General features: G+C 38.2%; 1 protein-coding gene across 2 annotated transcripts in view; it reads right to left on the bottom strand.

Annotated features, from left to right (window-relative positions):
• The window catches only part of LOC137397921 (ecotropic viral integration site 5 ortholog-like), a 145,850-nt gene that overhangs the window by 5,759 nt on the left and 116,399 nt on the right, over nt 1–23,692 (bottom strand). For both annotated transcript variants that reach the window (XM_068083995.1, XM_068083994.1), the window contains exons 13-17: nt 22,522–22,582; nt 18,218–18,305; nt 16,829–16,971; nt 12,636–12,770; nt 7,865–8,035 (exon numbers count right to left, since the gene is read on the bottom strand). In XM_068083995.1, the coding sequence (XP_067940096.1) occupies nt 7,865–8,035; nt 12,636–12,770; nt 16,829–16,971; nt 18,218–18,305; nt 22,522–22,582 (598 nt within the window). The remainder of the gene's footprint in view (nt 1–7,864; nt 8,036–12,635; nt 12,771–16,828; nt 16,972–18,217; nt 18,306–22,521; nt 22,583–23,692) is intronic.

The following is a 23,692-nucleotide window of genomic DNA, read 5'->3' as shown; positions in this document are numbered from 1 at the left end:
ATATAAACTGCCATCTCAGACACTCACAATCAGTATAGACTACATATAAAGGAAGAACCTTTGCATCTAAACATATAAACTACCATCACAGACACTCACAACCAGTATAGACTACATATAAAGGAAGAACCTTTGTATCTAAACATATAAACTGTCATCACAGACACTCACAATCAATAAAGACTACATATAAAGGAAGAACCTTGTATCTAAACATATAAACTACCATCACAGACACTCACAACCAGTATAGACTACATATAAAGGAAGAACCTTTGCATCTAAACATATAAACTACCATCTCAGACACTCACAACCAGTATAGACTACATATAAAGGAAGAACCTTTGTATCTAAACATATAAACTACCATCACAGACACTCACAACCAGTATAGACTACATATAAAGGAAGAACCTTTGTATCTAAACATATAAACTGCCATCTCAGACACTCACAATCAGTATAGACTACATATAAAGGAAGAACCTTTGTATCTAAACATATAAACTGCCATCTCAGACACTCACAATCAGTATAGACTACATATAAAGGAAGAACCTTTGCATCTAAACATATAAACTACCATCAGACACTCACAACCAGTATAGACTACATATAAAGGAAGAACCTTTGTATCTAAACATATAAACTGTCATCACAGACACTCACAATCAGTAAAGACTACATATAAAGGAAGAACCTTGTATCTAAACATATAAACTACCATCACAGACACTCACAACCAGTATAGACTACATATAAAGGAAGAACCTTTGTATCTAAACATATAAACTACCATCACAGACACTCACAACCAGTATGGACTACATATAAAGGAAGAACATATGAATCTAAAAATATAAACTACCATCTCAGACACTCACAATCAGTATAGACTACAGATAAAGGAAGAACCTTTGCATCTAAATAAATAAACTGCAATCACAAACACTCACAACCAGTATAGACTACATATAAAGGAAGAACATTTGCATCTAAACATATAAACTGCCATCTCAGACACTCACAACCAGTATAGACTACATATAAAGGAAGAACCTTTGTATCTAAACAAATAAACTACCATCTCAGACACTCACAACCAGTATAGACTACATATAAAGGAAGAACCTTTGTATCTAAACATATAAACTGCAATCACAGACACTCACAACCAGTATAGACTACATATAAAGGAAGAACCTTTGCATCTAAACATATAAACTGCCATCACAGACACTCACAACCAGTATAGACTACATATAAAGGAAGAACCTTTGTATCTAAACAAATAAACTACCATCTCAGACACTCACAACCAGTATAGACTACATATAAAGGAAGAACCTTTGCATCTAAACATATAAACTACCATCAGACACTCACAACCAGTATAGACTACATATAAAGGAAGAACATATGAATCTAAAAATATAAACTACCATCTCAGACACTCACAATCAGTATAGACTACAGATAAAGGAAGAACCTTTGCATCTAAATAAATAAACTGCAATCACAAACACTCACAACCAGTATAGACTACATATAAAGGAAGAACCTTTGTATCTAAACAAATAAACTACCATCTCAGACACTCACAACCAGTATAGACTACATATAAAGGAAGAACCTTTGCATCTAAACATATAAACTACCATCAGACACTCACAACCAGTATAGACTACATATAAAGGAAGAACATATGAATCTAAAAATATAAACTACCATCTCAGACACTCACAACCAGTATAGACTACAGATAAAGGAAGAACCTTTGCATCTAAATAAATAAACTGCAATCACAGACACTCACAACCAGTATAGACTACATATAAAGGAAGAACCTTTGTATCTAAACAAATAAACTACCATCTCAGACACTCACAACCAGTATAGACTACATATAAAGGAAGAACCTTTGCATCTAAACATATAAACTACCATCAGACACTCACAACCAGTATAGACTACATATAAAGGAAGAACATATGAATCTAAAAATATAAACTACCATCTCAGACACTCGCAACCAGTATAGACTACATATAAAGGAAGAACATTTGCATCTAAACATATAAACTGTCATCACAGACACTCACAATCAGTAAAGACTACATATAAAGGAAGAACCTTGTATCTAAACATATAAACTACCATCACAGACACTCACAACCAGTATAGACTACATATAAAGGAAGAACCTTTGTATCTAAACATATAAACTGTCATCACAGACACTCACAACCAGTATAAACTACATATAAAGGAAGAACCTTTGTATCTAAACATATAAACTACCATCACAGACACTCACAACCAGTATAGACTACATATAAAGGAAGAACCTTTGTATCTAAACATATAAACTGTCATCACAGACACTCACAATCAGTAAAGACTACATATAAAGGAAGAACCTTGTATATAAACATATAAACTACCATCACAGACACTCACAATCAGTATAGACTACATATAAAGGAAGAACCTTTGTATCTAAACATATAAACTACCATCACAGACACTCACAACCAGTATGGACTACATATAAAGGAAGAACATATGAATCTAAAAATATAAACTACCATCTCAGACACTCACAATCAGTATAGACTACAGATAAAGGAAGAACCTTTGCATCTAAATAAATAAACTGCAATCACAAACACTCACAACCAGTATAGACTACATATAAAGGAAGAACATTTGCATCTAAACATATAAACTACCATCTCAGACACTCACAATCAGTATAGACTACATATAAAGGAAGAACCTTTGCATCTAAATAAATAAACTGCAATCACAAACACTCACAACCAGTATAGACTACATATAAAGGAAGAACATTTGCATCTAAACATATAAACTACCATCACAGACACTCACAACCAGTATAGACTACAGATAAAGGAAGAACCTTTGTATCTAAACATATAAACTACCATCACAGACACTCACAACCAGTATGGACTACATATAAAGGAAGAACCTTTGCATCTAAACATATAAACTGCAATCACAGACACTCACAACCAGTATAAACTACATATAAAGGAAGAACCTTTACATCTAAACATATAAACTACCATCTCAGACACTCACAACCAGTATAGACTACATATAAAGGAAGAACATTTGCATCTAAACATATAAACTGCCATCACAGACACTCACGACCAGTATAGACTACATATAAAGGAAGAACCTTCGTATTTAAACATATAAACTACCATCACAGACACTCACAACCAGTATGGACTACATATAAAGGAAGAACCTTTGTATCTAAACATATAAACTGCCATCTCAGACACTCACACCCAGTAAAGACTACAGATAAAGGAAGAACCTTTGTATCTAAACATATAAACTACCATCACAGACACTCACAACCAGTATGGACTACATATAAAGGAAGAACCTTTGTATCTAAACATATAAACTGCCATCTCAGACACTCACAACCAGTATAGACTACATATAAAGGAAGAACCTTTACATCTAAACATATAAACTACCATCTCAGACACTCACAACCAGTATAGACTACATATAAAGGAAGAACCTTTGCATCTAAACATATAAACTACCATCTCAGACACTCACAACCAGTATGGACTACATATAAAGGAAGAACCTTTGTATCTAAACATATAAACTGCCATCACAGACACTCACAACCAGTATAGACTACATATAAAGGAAGAACCTTTGCATCTAAACATATAAACTACCATCTCAGACACTCACAACCAGTATGGACTACATATAAAGGAAGAACCTTTGTATCTAAACATATAAACTGCCATCACAGACACTCACAACCAGTATAGACTACATATAAAGGAAGAACCTTTGTATCTAAACATATAAACTACCATCTCAGACACTCACAACCAGTATAGACTACATATAAAGGAAGAACCTTTGCATCTAAACATATAAACTACCATCTCAGACACTCACAACCAGTATGGATTACATATAAAGGAAGAACCTTTGCATCTAAACATATAAACTACCATCACAGACACTCACAACCAGTATAGACTACATATAAAGGAAGAACCTTTGCATCTAAACATATAAACTACCATCTCAGACACTCACAACCAGTATGGACTACATATAAAGGAAGAACCTTTGCATCTAAACAAATAAACTACCATCTCATACACTCACAACCAGTATAGACTACATATAAAGGAAGAACCTTTACATCTAAACATATAAACTACCATCTCAGACACTCACAACCAGTATAGACTACATATAAAGGAAGAACCTTTGCATCTAAACATATAAACTACCATCTCAGACACTCACAACCAGTATGGACTACATATAAAGGAAGAACCTTTGTATCTAAACATATAAACTGCCATCACAGACACTCACAACCAGTATAGACTACATATAAAGGAAGAACCTTTGCATCTAAACATATAAACTACCATCTCAGACACTCACAACCAGTATGGACTACATATAAAGGAAGAACCTTTGCATCTAAACATATAAACTACCATCACAGACACTCACAACCAGTATAGACTACAGATAAAGGAAGAACCTTTGTATCTAAACATATAAACTACCATCTCAGACACTCACAACCAGTATAGACTACATATAAAGGAAGAACCTTTGCATCTAAACATATAAACTGCAATGTCAAACACTCACAACCAGTATAGACTACATATAAAGGAAGAACCTTTGCATCTAAACATATAAACTACCATCTCAGACACTCACAACCAGTATGGATTACATATAAAGGAAGAACCTTTGCATCTAAACATATAAACTACCATCACAGACACTCACAACCAGTATAGACTACATATAAAGGAAGAACCTTTGCATCTAAACATATAAACTACCATCTCAGACACTCACAACCAGTATAGACTACATATAAAGGAAGAACCTTTGCATCTAAACATATAAACTACCATCTCAGACACTCACAACCAGTATGGACTACATATAAAGGAAGAACCTTTGTATCTAAACATATAAACTGCCATCACAGACACTCACAACCAGTATAGACTACATATAAAGGAAGAACCTTTGCATCTAAACATATAAACTACCATCTCAGACACTCACAACCAGTATGGATTACATATAAAGGAAGAACCTTTGCATCTAAACATATAAACTACCATCTCATACACTCACAACCAGTATAGACTACATATAAAGGAAGAACCTTTACATCTAAACATATAAACTACCATCTCAGACACTCACAACCAGTATAGACTACATATAAAGGAAGAACCTTTGCATCTAAACATATAAACTACCATCTCAGACACTCACAACCAGTATGGACTACATATAAAGGAAGAACCTTTGTATCTAAACATATAAACTGCCATCACAGACACTCACAACCAGTATAGACTACATATAAAGGAAGAACCTTTGCATCTAAACATATAAACTACCATCTCAGACACTCACAACCAGTATGGACTACATATAAAGGAAGAACCTTTGCATCTAAACATATAAACTACCATCACAGACACTCACAACCAGTATAGACTACATATAAAGGAAGAACCTTTGTATCTAAACATATAAACTACCATCTCAGACACTCACAACCAGTATGGACTACATATAAAGGAAGAACCTTTGCATCTAAACATATAAACTACCATCACAGACACTCACAACCAGTATAGACTACATATAAAGGAAGAACCTTTGTATCTAAACAAATAAACTGCCATCACAGACACTCACAACCAGTATAGACTACATATAAAGGAAGAACCTTTGCATTTAAACATATAAACTACCATCTCAGACACTCACAACCAGTATGGACTACATATAAAGGAAGAACCTTTGTATCTAAACAAATAAACTGCCATCACAGACACTCACAACCAGTATAGACTACATATAAAGGAAGAACCTTTGTATCTAAACAAATAAACTGCCATCACAGACACTCACAACCAGTATAGACTACATATAAAGGAAGAACCTTTGCATCTAAACATATAAACTACCATCACAGACACTCACAACCAGTATAGACTACATATAAAAGAAGAACCTTTGCATCTAAACATATAAACTGCCATCACAGACACTCACAACCAGTATAGACTACATATAAAGGAAGAACCTTTGCATTTAAACATATAAACTACCATCTCAGACACTCACAACCAGTATGGACTACATATAAAGGAAGAACCTTTGCATCTAAACATATAAACTACCATCACAGACACTCACAACCAGTATAGACTACAGATAAAGGAAGAACCTTTGTATCTAAACATATAAACTACCATCACAGACACTCACAACCAGTATAGACTACATATAAAGGAAGAACCTTTGCATCTAAACATATAAACTACCATCTCAGACACTCACAACCAGTATGGACTACATATAAAGGAAGAACCTTTGTATCTAAACATATAAACTGCCATCACAGACACTCACAACCAGTATAGACTACATATAAAGGAAGAACCTTTGTATCTAAACATATAAACTACCATCTCAGACACTCACAACCAGTATAGACTACATATAAAGGAAGAACCTTTGCATCTAAACATATAAACTACCATCTCAGACACTCACAACCAGTATGGATTACATATAAAGGAAGAACCTTTGCATCTAAACATATAAACTACCATCACAGACACTCACAACCAGTATGGACTACATATAAAGGAAGAACCTTTGTATCTAAACATATAAACTGCCATCACAGACACTCACAACCAGTATAGACTACATATAAAGGAAGAACCTTTGCATCTAAACATATAAACTACCATCTCAGACACTCACAACCAGTATAGACTACATATAAAGGAAGAACCTTTGCATCTAAACATATAAACTACCATCTCAGACACTCACAACCAGTATGGACTACATATAAAGGAAGAACCTTTGTATCTAAACATATAAACTGCCATCACAGACACTCACAACCAGTATAGACTACATATAAAGGAAGAACCTTTGCATCTAAACATATAAACTACCATCTCAGACACTCACAACCAGTATGGACTACATATAAAGGAAGAACCTTTGTATCTAAACATATAAACTGCCATCACAGACACTCACAACCAGTATAGACTACATATAAAGGAAGAACCTTTGTATCTAAACATATAAACTACCATCTCAGACACTCACAACCAGTATAGACTACATATAAAGGAAGAACCTTTGCATCTAAACATATAAACTGTCATCACAGACACTCACAACCAGTATAGACTACATATAAAGGAAGAACCTTTGTACCTAAACATATAAACTACCATCACAGACACTCACAACCAGTATGGATTACATATAAAGGAAGAACCTTTGTATCTAAACATATAAACTGCAATGTCAAACACTCACAACCAGTATAGACTACATATAAAGGAAGAACCTTTGCATCTAAACATATAAACTGTCATCACAGACACTCACAACCAGTATAGACTACATATAAAGGAAGAACCTTTGTACCTAAACATATAAACTACCATCACAGACACTCACAACCAGTATAGACTACATATAAAGGAAGAACCTTGTATCTAAACATATAAACTGCCATCTCAGACGCTCACAACCAGTATAGACTACATATAAAGGAAGAACCTTTGTATCTAAACATATAAACTACCATCACAGACACTCACAACCAGTATGGATTACATATAAAGGAAGAACCTTTGCACCTAAACATATAAACTGCCATCACAGACACTCACAACCAGTATGGACTACATATAAAGGAGGAGAAGACAAGCGAGAGTCACCACGGTCTGAGGTAATTTAAACTGACCTGATTTGATGTGATTTGGCTGCTCGTTTCCAACTCCATGACTCGAAGTCTAAGCTGCTTGTTGCTTGTGTTGCCCTCGGCAACCTTTAGCCTATTGCTCATCAGCTCTGAATGAAGAGTCTGTGATTGGCTGTTGCTCAGCTTGTCCTTTGGAGTTCGTTCCATCTGTTTCTGTTGACATAGTAACCATAGTAATCAAACAAAGAGTGAGTGGGAATGTTTAGATTTATTATAAGTTTTCCCACTTTGAGCGGGTTTGAAGTTGCTTCCATTTCAAATCATAGAAACTGTAAAACCAAATGCATTTTCTTTATTAAATTTGTGCAGTCATTCGCTGTGAGCGTACTGTTTGGCATCATAAAAACGCTCACTGGCTGCAAATCCATAATACTCTTAATAAAATAATTTCAGCCCACAACCATGCGGGTCTCTGCTATGAACATATTCTACTGCTGTTCACTACCGTTTCTGCTTGACCTCCTGCCTTTACATTAACATGCCAAGGATGGGTTGCCTATACGATATGGGTTGCCTGTACGAGGATGGGTTGCCTGTATGAGGATGGGTTGCCTGTACGAGGATGGGTTGCCTGTATGAGGATGGGCTGCCTGTACGAGGATGGGTTGCCTGTATGAGGATGGGTTGCCTGTATGAGGATGGGTTGCCTGTACGAGGATGGGTTGCCTGTATGACGATGGGCTGCCTGTACGAGGATGTGCTGCCTATACGAGGATGGGTTGCCTGTACGAGGATGGGTTGCCTGTACGAGGATGGGTTGCCTGTGCTAACCCGAATCGTTGAAACGGTAAAGTGCACACGCGTCGGCAGCAGGCAACTCTGAACCCATTCATAGTACGGAAAGACGGTGTAGGGGTGCAGTTTTGAGCAATGTACTTTTCACCAGCAGAGGAGCATTCACGAGCTGGGTATCATTCTACACCTAGCAGCATTTATGTGACTTTATGGTGACGCGGATGATACAGAAGAGCACTATATAAATAGAGGTTTATTGAACCTAGCGCTGATGCAATCTGAGACAGCAACAGCGCTAATGCAAGCAGAGACAGCAACAGCGCTGATGCAACCAGAGACAGCAACAGCACTGATGCAATCAGAGACAGCAGCAGCACTGATGCAATCAGAGACAGCAACAGCACTGATGCAATCAGAGACAGCAGCAGCACTGATGCAATCAGAGACAGCAACAGCGCTGATGCAATCAGAGACAGCAACAGCACTGATGCAATCAGAGACAGCAACAGCACTGATGCAACCAGAGACAGCAACAGCGCTGATGCAACCAGAGACAGCAACAGCACTGATGCAACCAGAGACAGCAACAGCACTGATGCAATCAGAGACAGCAACAGCACTGATGCAATCAGAGACAGCAACAGCACTGATGCAATCAGAGACAGCAACAGCACTGATGCAATCAGAGACAGCAACAGCACTGATGCAATCAGAGACAGCAACAGCACTGATGCAACCAGAGACAGCAACAGCGCTGATGCAATCTGAGACAGCAACAGCGCTAATGCAAGCAGAAACAGCAACAGCACTGATGCAATCAGAGACAGGAACAGCACTAATGCAATCAGAGACAGCAACAGCACTGATGCAATCAGAGACAGCAACAGCGCTGATGCAATCAGAGACAGCAACAGCACTGATACAATCAGAGACAGCAACAGCACTGATGCAACCAGAGACAGCAACAGCACTGATGCAATCAGAGACGGCAACAGCACTGATGTAATCAGAGACAGCAACAGCGCTGATGCAACCAGAGACAGCAGCAGCACTGATGCAAGCAGAGACAGCAACAGCACTGATGCAACCAGAGACAGCAGCAGCGCTGATACAGTCAGAGACAGCAACAGCACTGATGCAATCAGAGACAGCAGCAGCACTGATGCAAGCAGAAACAGCAACAGCACTGATGCAACCAGAGACAGCAACAGCACTGATACAATCAGAGACAGCAACAGCGCTGATGCAATCAGAGACAGCAACAGCACTGATGCAACCAGAGACAGCAACAGCACTGATGCAATCAGAGACAGCAGCAGCACTGATGCAATCAGAGACAGCAACAGCACTGATACAGTCAGAGACAGCAACAGCACTGATGCAAGCAGAAACAGCAACAGCACTGATGCAACCAGAGACAGCAACAGCACTGATACAGTCAGAGACAGCAACAGCACTGATGCAAGCAGAAACAGCAACAGCACTGATGCAACCAGAGACAGCAACAGCACTGATGCAATCAGAGACAGCAACAGCACTGATGTAATCAGAGACAGCAACAGCGCTGATGCAAGCAGAGACAGCAACAGCACTGATAGTCAGAGACAGCAGCAGCACTGATGCAACCAGAGACAGCAACAGCGCTAATGCAAGCAGAAACAGCAACAGCACTGATGCAAGCAGAAACAGCAACAGCGCTGATACAGTCAGAGACAGCAGCAGCACTGATGCAACCAGAGACAGCAACAGCACTGATGCAACCAGAGACAGCAACAGCACTGATGCAACCAGAGACAGCAACAGCGCTGATGCAATCAGAGACAACAACAGCGCTGATGCAAGCAGAAACAGCAACAGCGCTGATACAGTCAGAGACAGCAACAGCACTGATGCAATCAGAGACAGCAACAGCACTGATGCAACAAGAGACAGCAACAGCACTGATGCAAATGATCGACCCCGAAAACGGGGTCCTTGCCACAGAAAATAGTATCAAAACATGTTTACAAGATTGTCATGGGACTACTGGTAAGTTGCAGACTTCACTAATCACTCTAAAGACTGGTTTCCAGATGACAGTGCAAGGTTCGCAACAAGGCGCTTGACGTCGTGCATAGACCGGTTGTGATGTGGAAACGTCAACGCACAACGATTGCGCGACGCGCGTACGCTGATCGCAAGAATCCAACAGAATGATTCCTTGCGACGGGTGCGCGCGATGATGTATCCCACAATACACCACTCGACCTTTTCAACCTATCCCACAATTCAAACGGAGGACTGTTTTCCGAAAAATTGGACTCCCGTACAAAAGGTAAGCCTGGATTTCATATGACAGTGCAAGGTCGCAACGGAGGGCTGTTTTCCGAAGAAATCGGTCTCCCGTACAAAAAAGTAAGAAAAGTACCCACCCTGTCCAATGCAAGCATGACGCCTACGCACGCTATGGAAACACTACATCGCAGCCCAAGCAATCACTGGGCCACGCATGATCATTGTGCTGTCATATGGAAACCAGGCTTATCAGTCTAACAGGGAACACAGTCTAGCTATTGTGATCACACAACTGTTTCATCAACCTTCAAATATCCATTACTTGACTTATATGCACATAGAGCATCAGCGCAGCAGAGAAGGCAGTACCTGAAATGTTAGTTCCTGACAAATATAAAACTATTTGTTCCTCAGAATTATAACAATAAAAATGGTCAACAAAACGTTTTACACTGTTGTGATGGTGAGTTGTTACCATGGTGATGTGACACCATAAGGCGAAAAGCAATTGGCTTTATAATAACTAGCCTGTTTTGACAAACTGTTGCTTTTGCTGAGCTGTTTCTCTGTTGAGCGGGCGAGCAAAACAACAGCTTGTCACAAGACGCACTGCACCTGATGCATCAGCTGCACTTAAAGGGAGTTGTTCTCTTCTGCCTATGCGGTTAAAGCATCAGACTTTTACATTTTGCGAAATTAATTGTATGAAACAGATATTGTGAGCCACAGATCTCAAAATCAAAGGGGCTTACTTCGAAAATGATTCAATTGCGAATATAGTTCATTTGTATTTACATGTGGCTTGCACGTTGGATGGAAATTATGGATGGTTAGTCAGGAACAATGTTAGCTGGCTCTACTAGTAGTAGTGGTAGCCCGTATTTCCTAGTAGTAATGGTAGCCCGTATTCCCTAGTAGTAGTGGTAGCCCGTATTTCCTAGTAGTAATGGTAGCCCGTATTCCCTAGTAGTAGTGGTAGCCCGTATTCCCTAGTAGTAGTGGTAGCCCGTATTCCCTAGTAGTAGTGGTAGCCCGTATTCCCTAGTAGTAGTGGTAGCCCGTATTCCCTAGTAGTAGTGGTAGCCCGTATTCCCTAGTAGTAGTGGTAGCCCGTAGTCCCTAGTAGTAGTGGTAGCCCGTATTCCCTAGCAGTAGCGGTAGCCCGTATTCCCTAGTAGTAGTGGCAGCCCGTATTCCCTAGCAGTAGTGGCAGCCCGTATTCCCTAGCAGTAGTGGTAGCCCGTATTCCCTAGCAGTAGCGGTAGCCCGTATTCCCTAGTAGTAGTGGCAGCCCGTATTCCCTAGTAGTAGCCAGTATTTACTGGGGCCGCTCAACTTTTTAGTAAGTTTCGGCGGCTGAGTACTAAGAATTGAAGTCTAAGCTCATTCACTTGGAACTACAATATTAACTACTAATATAATAACTAGCATGCTGGTAGTCATGCGCCGTGAGAGAGATCATCAGGTGTGATACATATGTGCACAATTATTCCGCGGTGGTTGAGTGGATGAATGGGTGGTTCCAAGATTAAATCTTGCGCTGTACAGATTTTTTACTACGAGATTTTAATTGTTATAGCAACGACAATTTGTTATAACAATTTATAGCAACGACAAGTTAGTGAGTTACAGACAAATAGTTACAGACAACAAGTTTTGTGATTTATAGATTAGGAAACTCAGTTTGACCTAAAAACACTGTTGCAAGCACTTGTTTATATACACCTCTAGTATGATCTCCTACCTGCCACTCCTTGTCTAGATCAGCCACATGATTGGCCAATTCCCTTAGTGCTAGATTGGACTCCGCCTCTCTCAATTTCACAGCAATGAGCTCTTCCTGAAGTGTTTGAAATTTCTCATTTGATTCTACATCATCCTGCAAGTCATGTGTTGTCATAAAAAATTGGGCAGTAATCATGTTGAGAAGCCGTTGCCAAGTTGTCCACCTTTCATGCAGGAGGTCGGAAGTTCAAAACTTTGTGGCTCGCTTGCAGATAGCGTAAAAAAATTATTTTCAATTGTGCTAGCAATAGATGGATGAAGTCCTTTTTGTTATGTCATTGCAGTTTTCAGGGTTTCCAACAAAATGATATTCCCTTTTTCTGAGGGCTGAAAAACAGCGATATTTATGCATTTCACCATCAGCCAGCCAGACATTGTAAATTGTTTACACTGTATGTAATCCTTTCTTGCTAGAAAATCTGAGCAGCTCTAAAGGGAAAAGTAGCTCAATTTGCCATTGAAGTTGTCTGACTCCACCTAATTACTGACGGACCATGAACACTATCAGACCAATTTCAGAGTTTATTATTCCTATTGAGGTCACACAACACAATTTGTACCGATTCCGACATTTTTACGACATTCAATATATTTAAAATGTATCAAATTGTAATGCAATTGTGTCTAAATGTTTTCTAATGTTTTTTATTTATTTAAAAATAATCATTGCAAAATGGAAGTACTTTAAGTTAGATAATGTTTGATAGACTTCTTAAAATCGCAAATGTTTAAAATTATATTTTTACTCTTGACGAGAGCAAAGTATGGTTATTTAGTGTTCATAACGAGGCTGAAATGTTGCCATGTGAATTCAAAACATTATAGATAGTGAACCGTCATCCCTTTAAAAGAAACTTATATTTTGCCAAGTCCAAGGTGCTGGATCCAATGTGAGATTCAAGCGAACGGGTGAATTCAGAAAACAGAATGTGTAGAAGTTTGCTAAAGACGTGAAACAAAAAGTAAAAAAGAGAAGATTTATAAGTTTCACATGTGATATCACATAGTATGGTTTGTTAGTAACTTGGCTCTTTCAATTACATTCAAGTCTGTTTGTGAGAAAACAACTCGGAAAAGTAAACTTGTCTCAACCAACGAAACACTGAAATGAGTGAAAATAGGAAACATTACTAGTTAGAGCTGAAAGATAACATCTACCCCTTTATTGCAAATGAAAAGGTATATGACAATATCTAAAGTTAGAGTCATCTGCTACATGAGAAAAGTGAAATCTGATTAGCTACTATGATGAAAAGTGAGATCTGATTAGCTACTACGATAAAAGTGAGATCTGATTGGCTGCGATGATGAAAAGCGAGATCTGATAGGCTAGTACGATAAAAAGTGAGATCTGATTAGCTACTACGATAAAAGTGAGATCTGATTGGCTGCGATGATGAAAAGCGAGATCTGATAGGCTAGTACGATAAAAAGTGAGATCTGATTAGCTATTATGATGCAAAATGAGATCTGTTTGATTACTATGATGAAAATTGAGATCTGATTGGCTACTACGATAAGATGAGACTCAACACTAAGGTTAACACGAGCACTTACAGGTACCTTCACATCATTCATTGACCTGTGAAGGTCATTTAGAGCTGAATGAAGGTTTTTCACATGGCTGTGCAAACTGTCACGTCCGTGTGCAGGAAAGGAGAGGCTACGACTATACATCGGCCTGTTGGCCAGAGGCTAATAAAACAGCAGAAGAACTAAATACCCTCTCCACCAGCAATGTGGAGAAAAATGCTTGTTAGAAAGTTTACTAGAATTCAAAAAATAAAAAATCATTGAGTATTCAGTGGGGAAGTATATCTTACTTACTACTTACTAGTAAGTACATTCAATGGGGAAGTAAATCTTACTTACTACTTACTAGTAAGTACATTCAGTGGGGAAGTATATCTGTTAACAACTTATTAGAGATCAAATATGAAAAGGTGTAAATGGAAAGAGATTTATGCAAAAATTTAGTTTTTTTGATGATGGTTAAATCTGAGGCTAACAAACTTTCATAGAAGATGTATATTGCGGACTCATTGCTTTTCGTCAACAAGCTGGAGACAAAAGTAGAGTTTATGTTCCATCAGCTACTATTACAGATACTTCATAGGAGAGCGAACTTCCTATTTGTCAAAGGATCACATATATGTCACAATTTTCTACTTTCAAATATTAAATGTAGTTGTAATTATCAATTGTTTGTTATTATATTAAACAACTTTTATAAGAAACAACACGTTTACTGAGATTGTTTTAGGCAAGTATTTTAAACAATAAAACTGACTACCTGGTAGTATTGGGTGTATCAACTCATATCTATAGCCTGATATGGGCTATTAAAGGTAAAATATAGGTAAAATATACGAACTGATCTATCGCCTGCATGGTTCAGCTAGCAAGTCTGCTCTATTGTAAGGAATAGAGAAGGTAGAAAATGCTGTCATGTATCACCATGAACGTTATTCCAACGTTACCCAGAAATGTACACATCCTTTTTTATATGACACGGGTTGGCAGTGAGAACTTCATGTACTTATGTACATTTAGACAAATCTTTGAAAATCAATTGAGTGTCGCCGAATGTTTCCACCAAATGATAAAATGAAAACTCAAGCTAGTCTTTATTACTAACTCTAAAAATAGCCTGACTCTACACAATCAGCTTTGTTTAACAATAAAGTATGGGATGTTGTTTTCGTAATAAAATGGCTCTCGAATGCCTATGTTACAATAAAGTGACGCACTCTTTCTATTCTGAATTTAGAGTGACACACCACCTCCATTACGAAGTGACACACAACCTCCATAACTAAGTGACAAACCACCTCCATAATGAAGCAACACACCACCTCCATAACGAAGTGACACACCAATTCTATAACGAAGCGACACACCACCTCTATAACGAAGTGACACACCACCTCCATAACGAAGCGACACACTACCTCCATAACGAAGTGACACACCACCTCCATAACGAAGTGACACACCACCTCCATAATGAAGCGACACACCACCTCCATAATGAAGCGACACACCACCTCCATAACGAAGTGACACACCAATTCTATAACGAAGTGACACACCACCTCCATAACGAAGCGACACACCACCTCCATAAAGAAGTGACACACCACCTCCATAACGAAGCGACACACCACCTCCATAACGAAGTGACACACCACCTCTATAACGAAGTGACACACCACCTCCATAACGAAGCGACACACCACCTCCATAACGAAGCGACACACCACCTCCATAACGAAGTGACACACCACCTCCATAACGAAGTGACACACCACCTCCATAACGAAGTGACACACTACCTCCATAACGAAGTGACACACCACCTCCATAACGAAGCGACACACCACCTCCATAATGAAGCGACACACCACCTCCATAACGAAGTGACACACCAATTCTATAACGAAGTGACACACCACCTCCATGACGAAGCGACACACCACCTCCATAAAGAAGTGACACACCACCTCCATAACGAAGCGACACACCACCTCTATAACGAAGTGACACACCACCTCCATAACAAAGTGACACACCACCTCCATAACGAAGTGACACACCACCTCCATAACGAAGTGACACACCACCTCCATAACGAAGCGACACACCACCTCCATAAAGAAGTGACACACCACCTCCATAACGAAGTGACACACCAATTCTATAACGAAGCGACACACCACCTCTATAACGAAGTGACACACCACCTCCATAACGAAGCGACACACTACCTCTATAACGAAGTGACACACCACCTCCATAACGAAGTGACACATCACCTCCATAACGAAGCGACACACCACCTCCATAACGAAGCGACACACTACCTCCATAACGAAGTGACACACTACCTCTATAACGAAGCGACACACCACCTCCATAAAAAGTGACACACCACCTCCATAACGAAGCTTCACACCACCTCCATAACGAAGCGACACACCACCTCCATGACGAAGTGACACACAACCTCCATAACTAAGTGACACACCACCTCCATAACGAAGTGACACACCATTCATCAGTAATAGGGTAGCTGCATAGTAAATGGTGAATAATTATTAGTTCAACGAGTACTACTCAGAAATAGACTATTGACTCTGAGAAGACAACTACCTGTTTCTTTACTTTCAGTTCAGTAATCTGTTCTTCGCTTGCAGAGAGACTTCTGTGCAGCTCCTTGTTCTGTTCTCTCAACTGGCAGAGTTCTCGTTTAATAGAGAACATGACCTCTGCTTCCTGGGCGCGAGTCACCTGACCTGCAACCACTAAGCTTATTGGATATTGTTCGAGCAGTGATCAGCAAGATGCGGCAAATTAAGACAATTACCGAAAGTGCACAACTCCAAATCTATGTTAATGTGATGAGCAAATTTGAGAGATTTGTTTCCTGACTTGAGGTGCCCTAGGACACTTACGTATTCGCACCATCTAACTTTCGCATTTTCGCGGAGTCATCCTCTAGTGAAAATTTCATGAGCAAAACTGAACTATCATAACGAACCAGCGAAAACGCGAAATTAAATAGCTTTGTTCATTGATATCCACAATAAAATCGTCATATTAGAAATGCAGGTAATTTTCGTGTGTAGTGGACTCATTGGGAAATTTCTGGTAAACTCGTTATAGCTAATACCCCGAATGAGCAGCACGGCAAAGCGAATTAAGTTAATAAGTTTTTTTTGGAAAAGCCAAGACAAATGAAGAAGATGATGATAACAGTTAGTCACTGAATTTGTAATTGATGAGGATGAAAGTCTGGTAGGTGAAGTCATAAAATTGAATAATAATTATTGTAGTGATGAATTTTATTACCAACCAAAAACAATATCAACCCTCACCAGGTCCAACCATGTTATACAGTTCTGGTTGTAAAGTTGGTTGTTATCTATTTTCTTCTTTTGGGAGTTGAGTGCGAAAGACACGTAAAAAGCCACGGCGGGAGGGACCTAGACGTCATTGATAGTCCAAAAAACAAATGGCAGCAAGCGATCAAATTGAATAATCGATCTCACCCACAAATTTCTACCTGCGGTTTACAAATACAAACTAGTCCCAAATTAAAAAATTTTTCTTACTAGTGAACTGGACCTGAGGAATCTAATCTGTTTGTACCATTGCATTTATTTTTACATCACTATATTTTTGCACTCATTAGAGCCGCGAAAATAAGTTGCAGCAAAATTTTACTCTGTGTGCTACTCACGAAACAGAATACTAGCGAAATAAAAGTGTCCTAGGGTATCTCAAATGTATGTAAATGTAGTAAATTCCATATTTAAGTAATGCTAAGCTATATTTTTTTTCAGTTAGGGCAATGCAACGACCCCCCCCAACAACCATCTAAACAGTGTGAGGAAGGTCATTATATTGATAAAGCTCCATAACATGAAAATAACAGAGAAATGATTACGGCGTGAAGTGATTACGGCGGCAATCAACCTTGCCAACCCAACATTCATAAGGTCATAAGTATTACTGCATATGTCCAACTGATTAACTGACCTTGAATAAGTCGATCAGCTAAGGTGACATTCTCTTTCTCAAGATTCTCTATTCTCTGACGCAACAAACGATTTTCCGATCGAAGTCTCTGTAAGGAAAGATAACTCTTGTCAACTCAAGACGCAAATGATATAATAAAAACCTTCGATAATGAGATTTTTACTAAATCAATCATCTGATGACTTTTATAGCCACCAGCAGATGTTCCGTTACAAATACTATTGAGCATATACAGCAAGACAAGACAACTAGCTACACATAAATCTATCCTCCTTTCACAAGGCATGATGATCATCAGCCTGTGTAACATAAATAAAAGGAGCCAACAACTTCAAATACCCTACAGGATGAATTTATTCGTGGAGTTAAATTTCGCGAAAATTGTCATTTCATGCATATTCGCGGATTAATTTATTCGCGGCTGAACACTCTCACTCTCTATGAAGAGTTAACTCTGCTACGTCTAGCAATAGAGTTAACCCTACGCATGCGCACATTGCGTGTTTCGGTTTCTATTTAGCTTACAACCACAGGTCGATCGTGCCAAGCTATAAATTTTTGCTTCGTTCAGAGGTTTTCACGACCTTTGATGAACCAACAACTTGTGGTAGGTAATGAGTTTTTTCAAAACCATTTACTAAATTAGTTGAATTTTACTTTAGTTTTTCGGTAACACGCAATATTTATTTTTTCCATCCCTACCGCTTCATTATTTGTTTTAGTGTGAGAGAGAGATTTTTCATCAAACACGAAGGCACCATGACTGCAAGGGTGGTAGATGTCATTCTTAGAAGATCACCAGTCATTCAGGGAGGTCTTGAAATTAGATAGAAGTGATCGCAGCTGCTAACGAGAAGAATATATCTGTTTTAAAAAAGGAACAAAAACGTCTTGACGAGCACAAATTTTTGGCCAACCGGCAGAGCTTTGCAATAGTAAGCCACAAGGAGCGTTCTGATGATGACTTCCTTACCAGCCATGTAGTAGCGGGAGAATCGCCTTTCATATCTACTCAAGACAGTGACAGCGATATAGAGCTGCTATTACCAAAATAACTAGTCAGAGAGCACCATTACACGCTAGTATTCACTTATCAAAAGTACCAGTTTAATTTTATTGCAAGACAACCGCCACTTGGACTAAACTGTTTATATTTACTCTGTTCATCGTTTGTAAAATATTATTTGTATTTGAAATATTTTATTTGTACACTCAAGTTTGTAATAAATTATAATATATCTATACATGAACTAAAATATATAATTTAATCATGTTTGCTGCAGCGATATCAAGAAGTTTTGTCGATGAAGGGGGTCTAGGTTGACTGGTTGCTTATCTGCCTGTTATGTTCCTGTATGAATAATAGCACAAGATGTGGTTTATTCACTCTCATAGTATGTATTGCACTGTTGCCTCCCAGACCTAGTTTATATAAGCCTGAGCTATGGCTATGTAATAAATAGCTAAACAAAAGCATTACTTGTATTAGAATATTTAGCTATATTAGAATAGATAGCGCAAAGTTAGCTTGACTTAAGCTTTATGATGGCAATCTAACACTGCCAATATTCCTGCCTTGATGAATATTACTACTTGTCTCTAGTTTTCGTAATCGGAGTAGGTTGTTTCATTCTCAACCTTCAGTAAACACAAAAAAGAAAAAAATATTAATAAGTGTTAAGGAAGTACAAAAACAATAGCTGAAGTATTTAATGAAAGTGATCAGTTTTTAAGCAAAAGAATTAACTAATGCAGGTAATTATGGAAAAACGTATCTGCATTGCAAATCAAATACATACCATAATGTCCAAATCGGAATCATTATCGTCCTCAACTACGGTATTAGAGATTGATGGAGTTGATTTCAATGTAAAAAGACTGTAGGAGAGATTTTTTGCGATGGCGAAGCCATGCCGAATAACTTGTGAAAACCTTGAATAATTTTGTAAAGAAGTTCGATGCAATAAAACTCGAAGCCCCGGCGATGATTTTAAAGAAGTTTTGGAACTCGGCTACATTTAGTACTTCTGCCTATCGGCTATTTTTGCGATGACGCCATTCTGCATAACCTGTGACAACCTTGAATAATTTTGTAAAGAAATGTGATGCATTACCAATGGGGTTAACTCAAAACCTCACCAATGATTTTAAAAAGGTTTGGGAACTCAACTACATTTAGTATTTATGCCTAGCGGCTAGTTTTTAATTTTGAGGCAGTAGTTATTTTCTCTTGTGATTAAAAATAGAACTAATTTTTCGCGGAATTGGCTGTTTGCAAAATCGCGAATTTTTATAACCATCAAATATTTTCATCCTGTAGGGTAATAAAAAACCCTCAAGGAAGAAAAAACGATGCATTTTCAGTTGGTGCTAAATTTGATTCCTCATTGCCTGACCAGCTAGTAGCAGCTATTAGTACTACAAGTAATAGTACTACACGTACTCCGACTACTAGAGGTACTCCTACTACTAAAGGTACTTTTGCTACTAAAGGTACTCCTACTACTAGAGGTACTCCTACTGCTAGAGGTACTCCTACTACTAGAGGTACCCCTACTACTAGAGATACTAGCAGTATTACAGGTTCAACCGGAGCAATAACTTCTCTCAACTCTTTGCATACTATAGGCGACATACTGCTGCTCAGCAGAGAGTCTGTGTATGGGCAGTATGGCTAACAGCCACGTGGCGCGGCACTAGCAGACTTTGTACAAAGCGTTTCCAATGAGAAGTTAATTAATAAGCCTATCTATTATATCTGTACTAAAGTGACAGGAAACAATCCTGTGCTTGTGTTGAGCCAGTAGAAAATACATTTACATTCCATCCTGAGCTTAGTTTCGCTTTGCAAAAACCTAATTTTTTTATTGCAATTTCTTCGCATGACCTGCTATTATTATATTTTAGCAGTAAGAATAATAAACTATAATAATAATGTCATAAGCTATAATAATATTGATAACTTGGCCGACTTGGAACATGCTCATGCCTCTGCTCTGCTGTCGCAAGAGACAGAAGTGCCTGAGCTCATTCTCCAACAGATTTGTAGCCTTTTTCGTGTCATCAGCTGATGTAAAATATTATGTACACTACATTGGTATCCAAATATCTTTTATAGACCTTGTGGTTCACAAGCTATGCTCATATGCGTCCTAATAATACATTAGGCTTTACCGAATATTTAATTATGTCCCGGCAAAAAAATTCAATTGGTAGTAAAAAAGTTAATACCATTATAATTATTACAAGTATAAATATAGCAACTCTGCAGCTATGATTACAGCATTAAAAAATGCAGTTGATTATTCCAGGATGTTCTATAATCTAAGAACATGTAATATAACTATTATATTAGCTAAATTAGCAATGTCTATGTCTATGCTGGTTTATGTCAAAACAAATAGAGCAATACCTAAAGATATCAGCTGAATGCGTTCCGGGACCAACTTGTATGTCAATTCCCTCATATCTCCAAATGATTTTTATATAGAATACTTGAATACAAATGAATCCACTTTTTACCCTCTGAAAAACATCTAAAAAGAGGATACTATTATGTTATTAGGATATTATTATGTTATTAGGATACTATTATGTTATTAGGATATTATTATGTTATTAGGATATTATTATGTTATTAGGATATTATTATGTTATTAGGATATTATTATGTTATTAGGATATTATTATGTTATTAGGATATTATTGGCAAAACATGTTTTTAGTTATTCTAATTCACCAACTACACTCATGGCGGGGTGCGAGAGGCTTCATTGACAAACATTCAATGAATGTTTGGCATGTTTGGCAAAAGCGTAGCGGGTGTTCACAAAAGCGTAGCGGGTGTTCATAAGCGTAGCGGGTGTTCATAAGCGTAGCGGGTGTTCACAGGGTGCGCTACGCTTTTGTGAGAATAAATAACATCAACTTGAAACTTAAATAAATTTGGCTGACTGTGGACACACAGACATAAAATGTTTGAGTCTTAAGCTAAACTTAATTCTAATTTTGTTTTTGTTTTCTTTTGGGTTCGCTTTCTCCTTCCTTTTGATCCAATGAGAAACCAATGACCTCTCGCATACTGGGCAACCGAGCTGCCGCATAGGGAACAGTCTCGCATGCTCGCATCTCAAGTTTGTCTCATATTTCAAGGCAAAAAGCTACTAAAAATTACTTTGCAACTCAGAATTCGTGTATGTCGTGCCTCTCTAGATCATCTCGCATCTCAAGATTCTACTGCCAAATACAGATTTAGCTGTAAAGTGTCACGAAAGCAACTCACAATGACCTCTAGTAAAACCTACCCTGAGCTCTACTTGGTCCTCATTCTCCTTACTTTTCAACTGGCTGTACTCTCTTTCCAGCCTGCAAGATTAAGGATGTGAATTACAAAATAAAAACTCAGCTTACTGACAATGTAGTACGAGATCGACAGGCAATGACCGATTATTCTTAATGAAGAAATGCGGAAAGCTGAGGCTAAACACCCAAATTTGTAAACTTAAGAACATGAAAAGAAATCCAAAGAGAATATCCCTTTTACTAAGAGTTAAAGATGAACCTGCACGAAATTTTAGTAGATTTTATCAGAAATTACTCGAATTTTTTTATCATTTGCGATTGTTTTGATGCTTTACATGATTTGACTGTCAGGATGTTCCAAGATTAAAATCGATAAAACTTGATTGCCGTTAACATGCTAAAAAAATGTGTTGAAATGATGTCACTAATTGCTCGGCTGCCTGTCTCTATCGTTCTTGATATCGGCAATGGTGTTCAAATTGCAGTGTTACGCGTCTCTATTCTGTCAGTCTTTTTGCAACTATAAATCTCATAATCCCACTTTGGCCCGAATCTGAGCATTTTACCTGCGACCAAATTTTGCCGATTTTAATCTTGAAACATCCTGGCAGCCAGGTGTTTTAATCTTCAATTAAAAACTACATCTAATATTTTTGGTCTTGTCTCCTCTCTATTCAGGGCTACCAGTAGTAATCAATGTTTTATTGATTAAAGCTGTAGACTGCCTTTCAATCCTACTGCTACAGATATTGAACATGACGCTAGATCTGAGCTACGATCAATATGACCACAACAACTTGATTCTCTTGGTCGCTTCTATCATATCATTTGGGACACGAGTCTGGGAGAGAATAGGTTTGACAAACGATGAAAACAGTTGAAAGTTGTTGCTGAAACAGGTTGGAACTGAAACAGGTAGGAGTTATCTCATTTTTCATGTTGGATTGGACCTGCTAATGCTGGCCAAAAAGCCTTTTATAATGTTCAACATGTTTTTACTCGTGTAGAGTTATCAACGGCGATATGCTCGGTATACTATTCGTGACATGCAGACTGTATATGTACAGTATATGTACAGTATATGTACAGAATATGCTCTACTCTAGTTAACATTCATTCAACTTACACCCAGTAAACGCCTGTAAGTAAGTTAACTGCAGGTTGTAAGTTAAC

Source organism: Watersipora subatra, chromosome 6, assembly GCF_963576615.1.
Source record: "Watersipora subatra chromosome 6, tzWatSuba1.1, whole genome shotgun sequence".
Taxonomy (NCBI): domain Eukaryota; kingdom Metazoa; phylum Bryozoa; class Gymnolaemata; order Cheilostomatida; family Watersiporidae; genus Watersipora; species Watersipora subatra.
The sequence above is the reverse complement of the archived record's forward strand: the minus strand, read 5'-3'. Positions and strand labels throughout refer to the sequence as shown.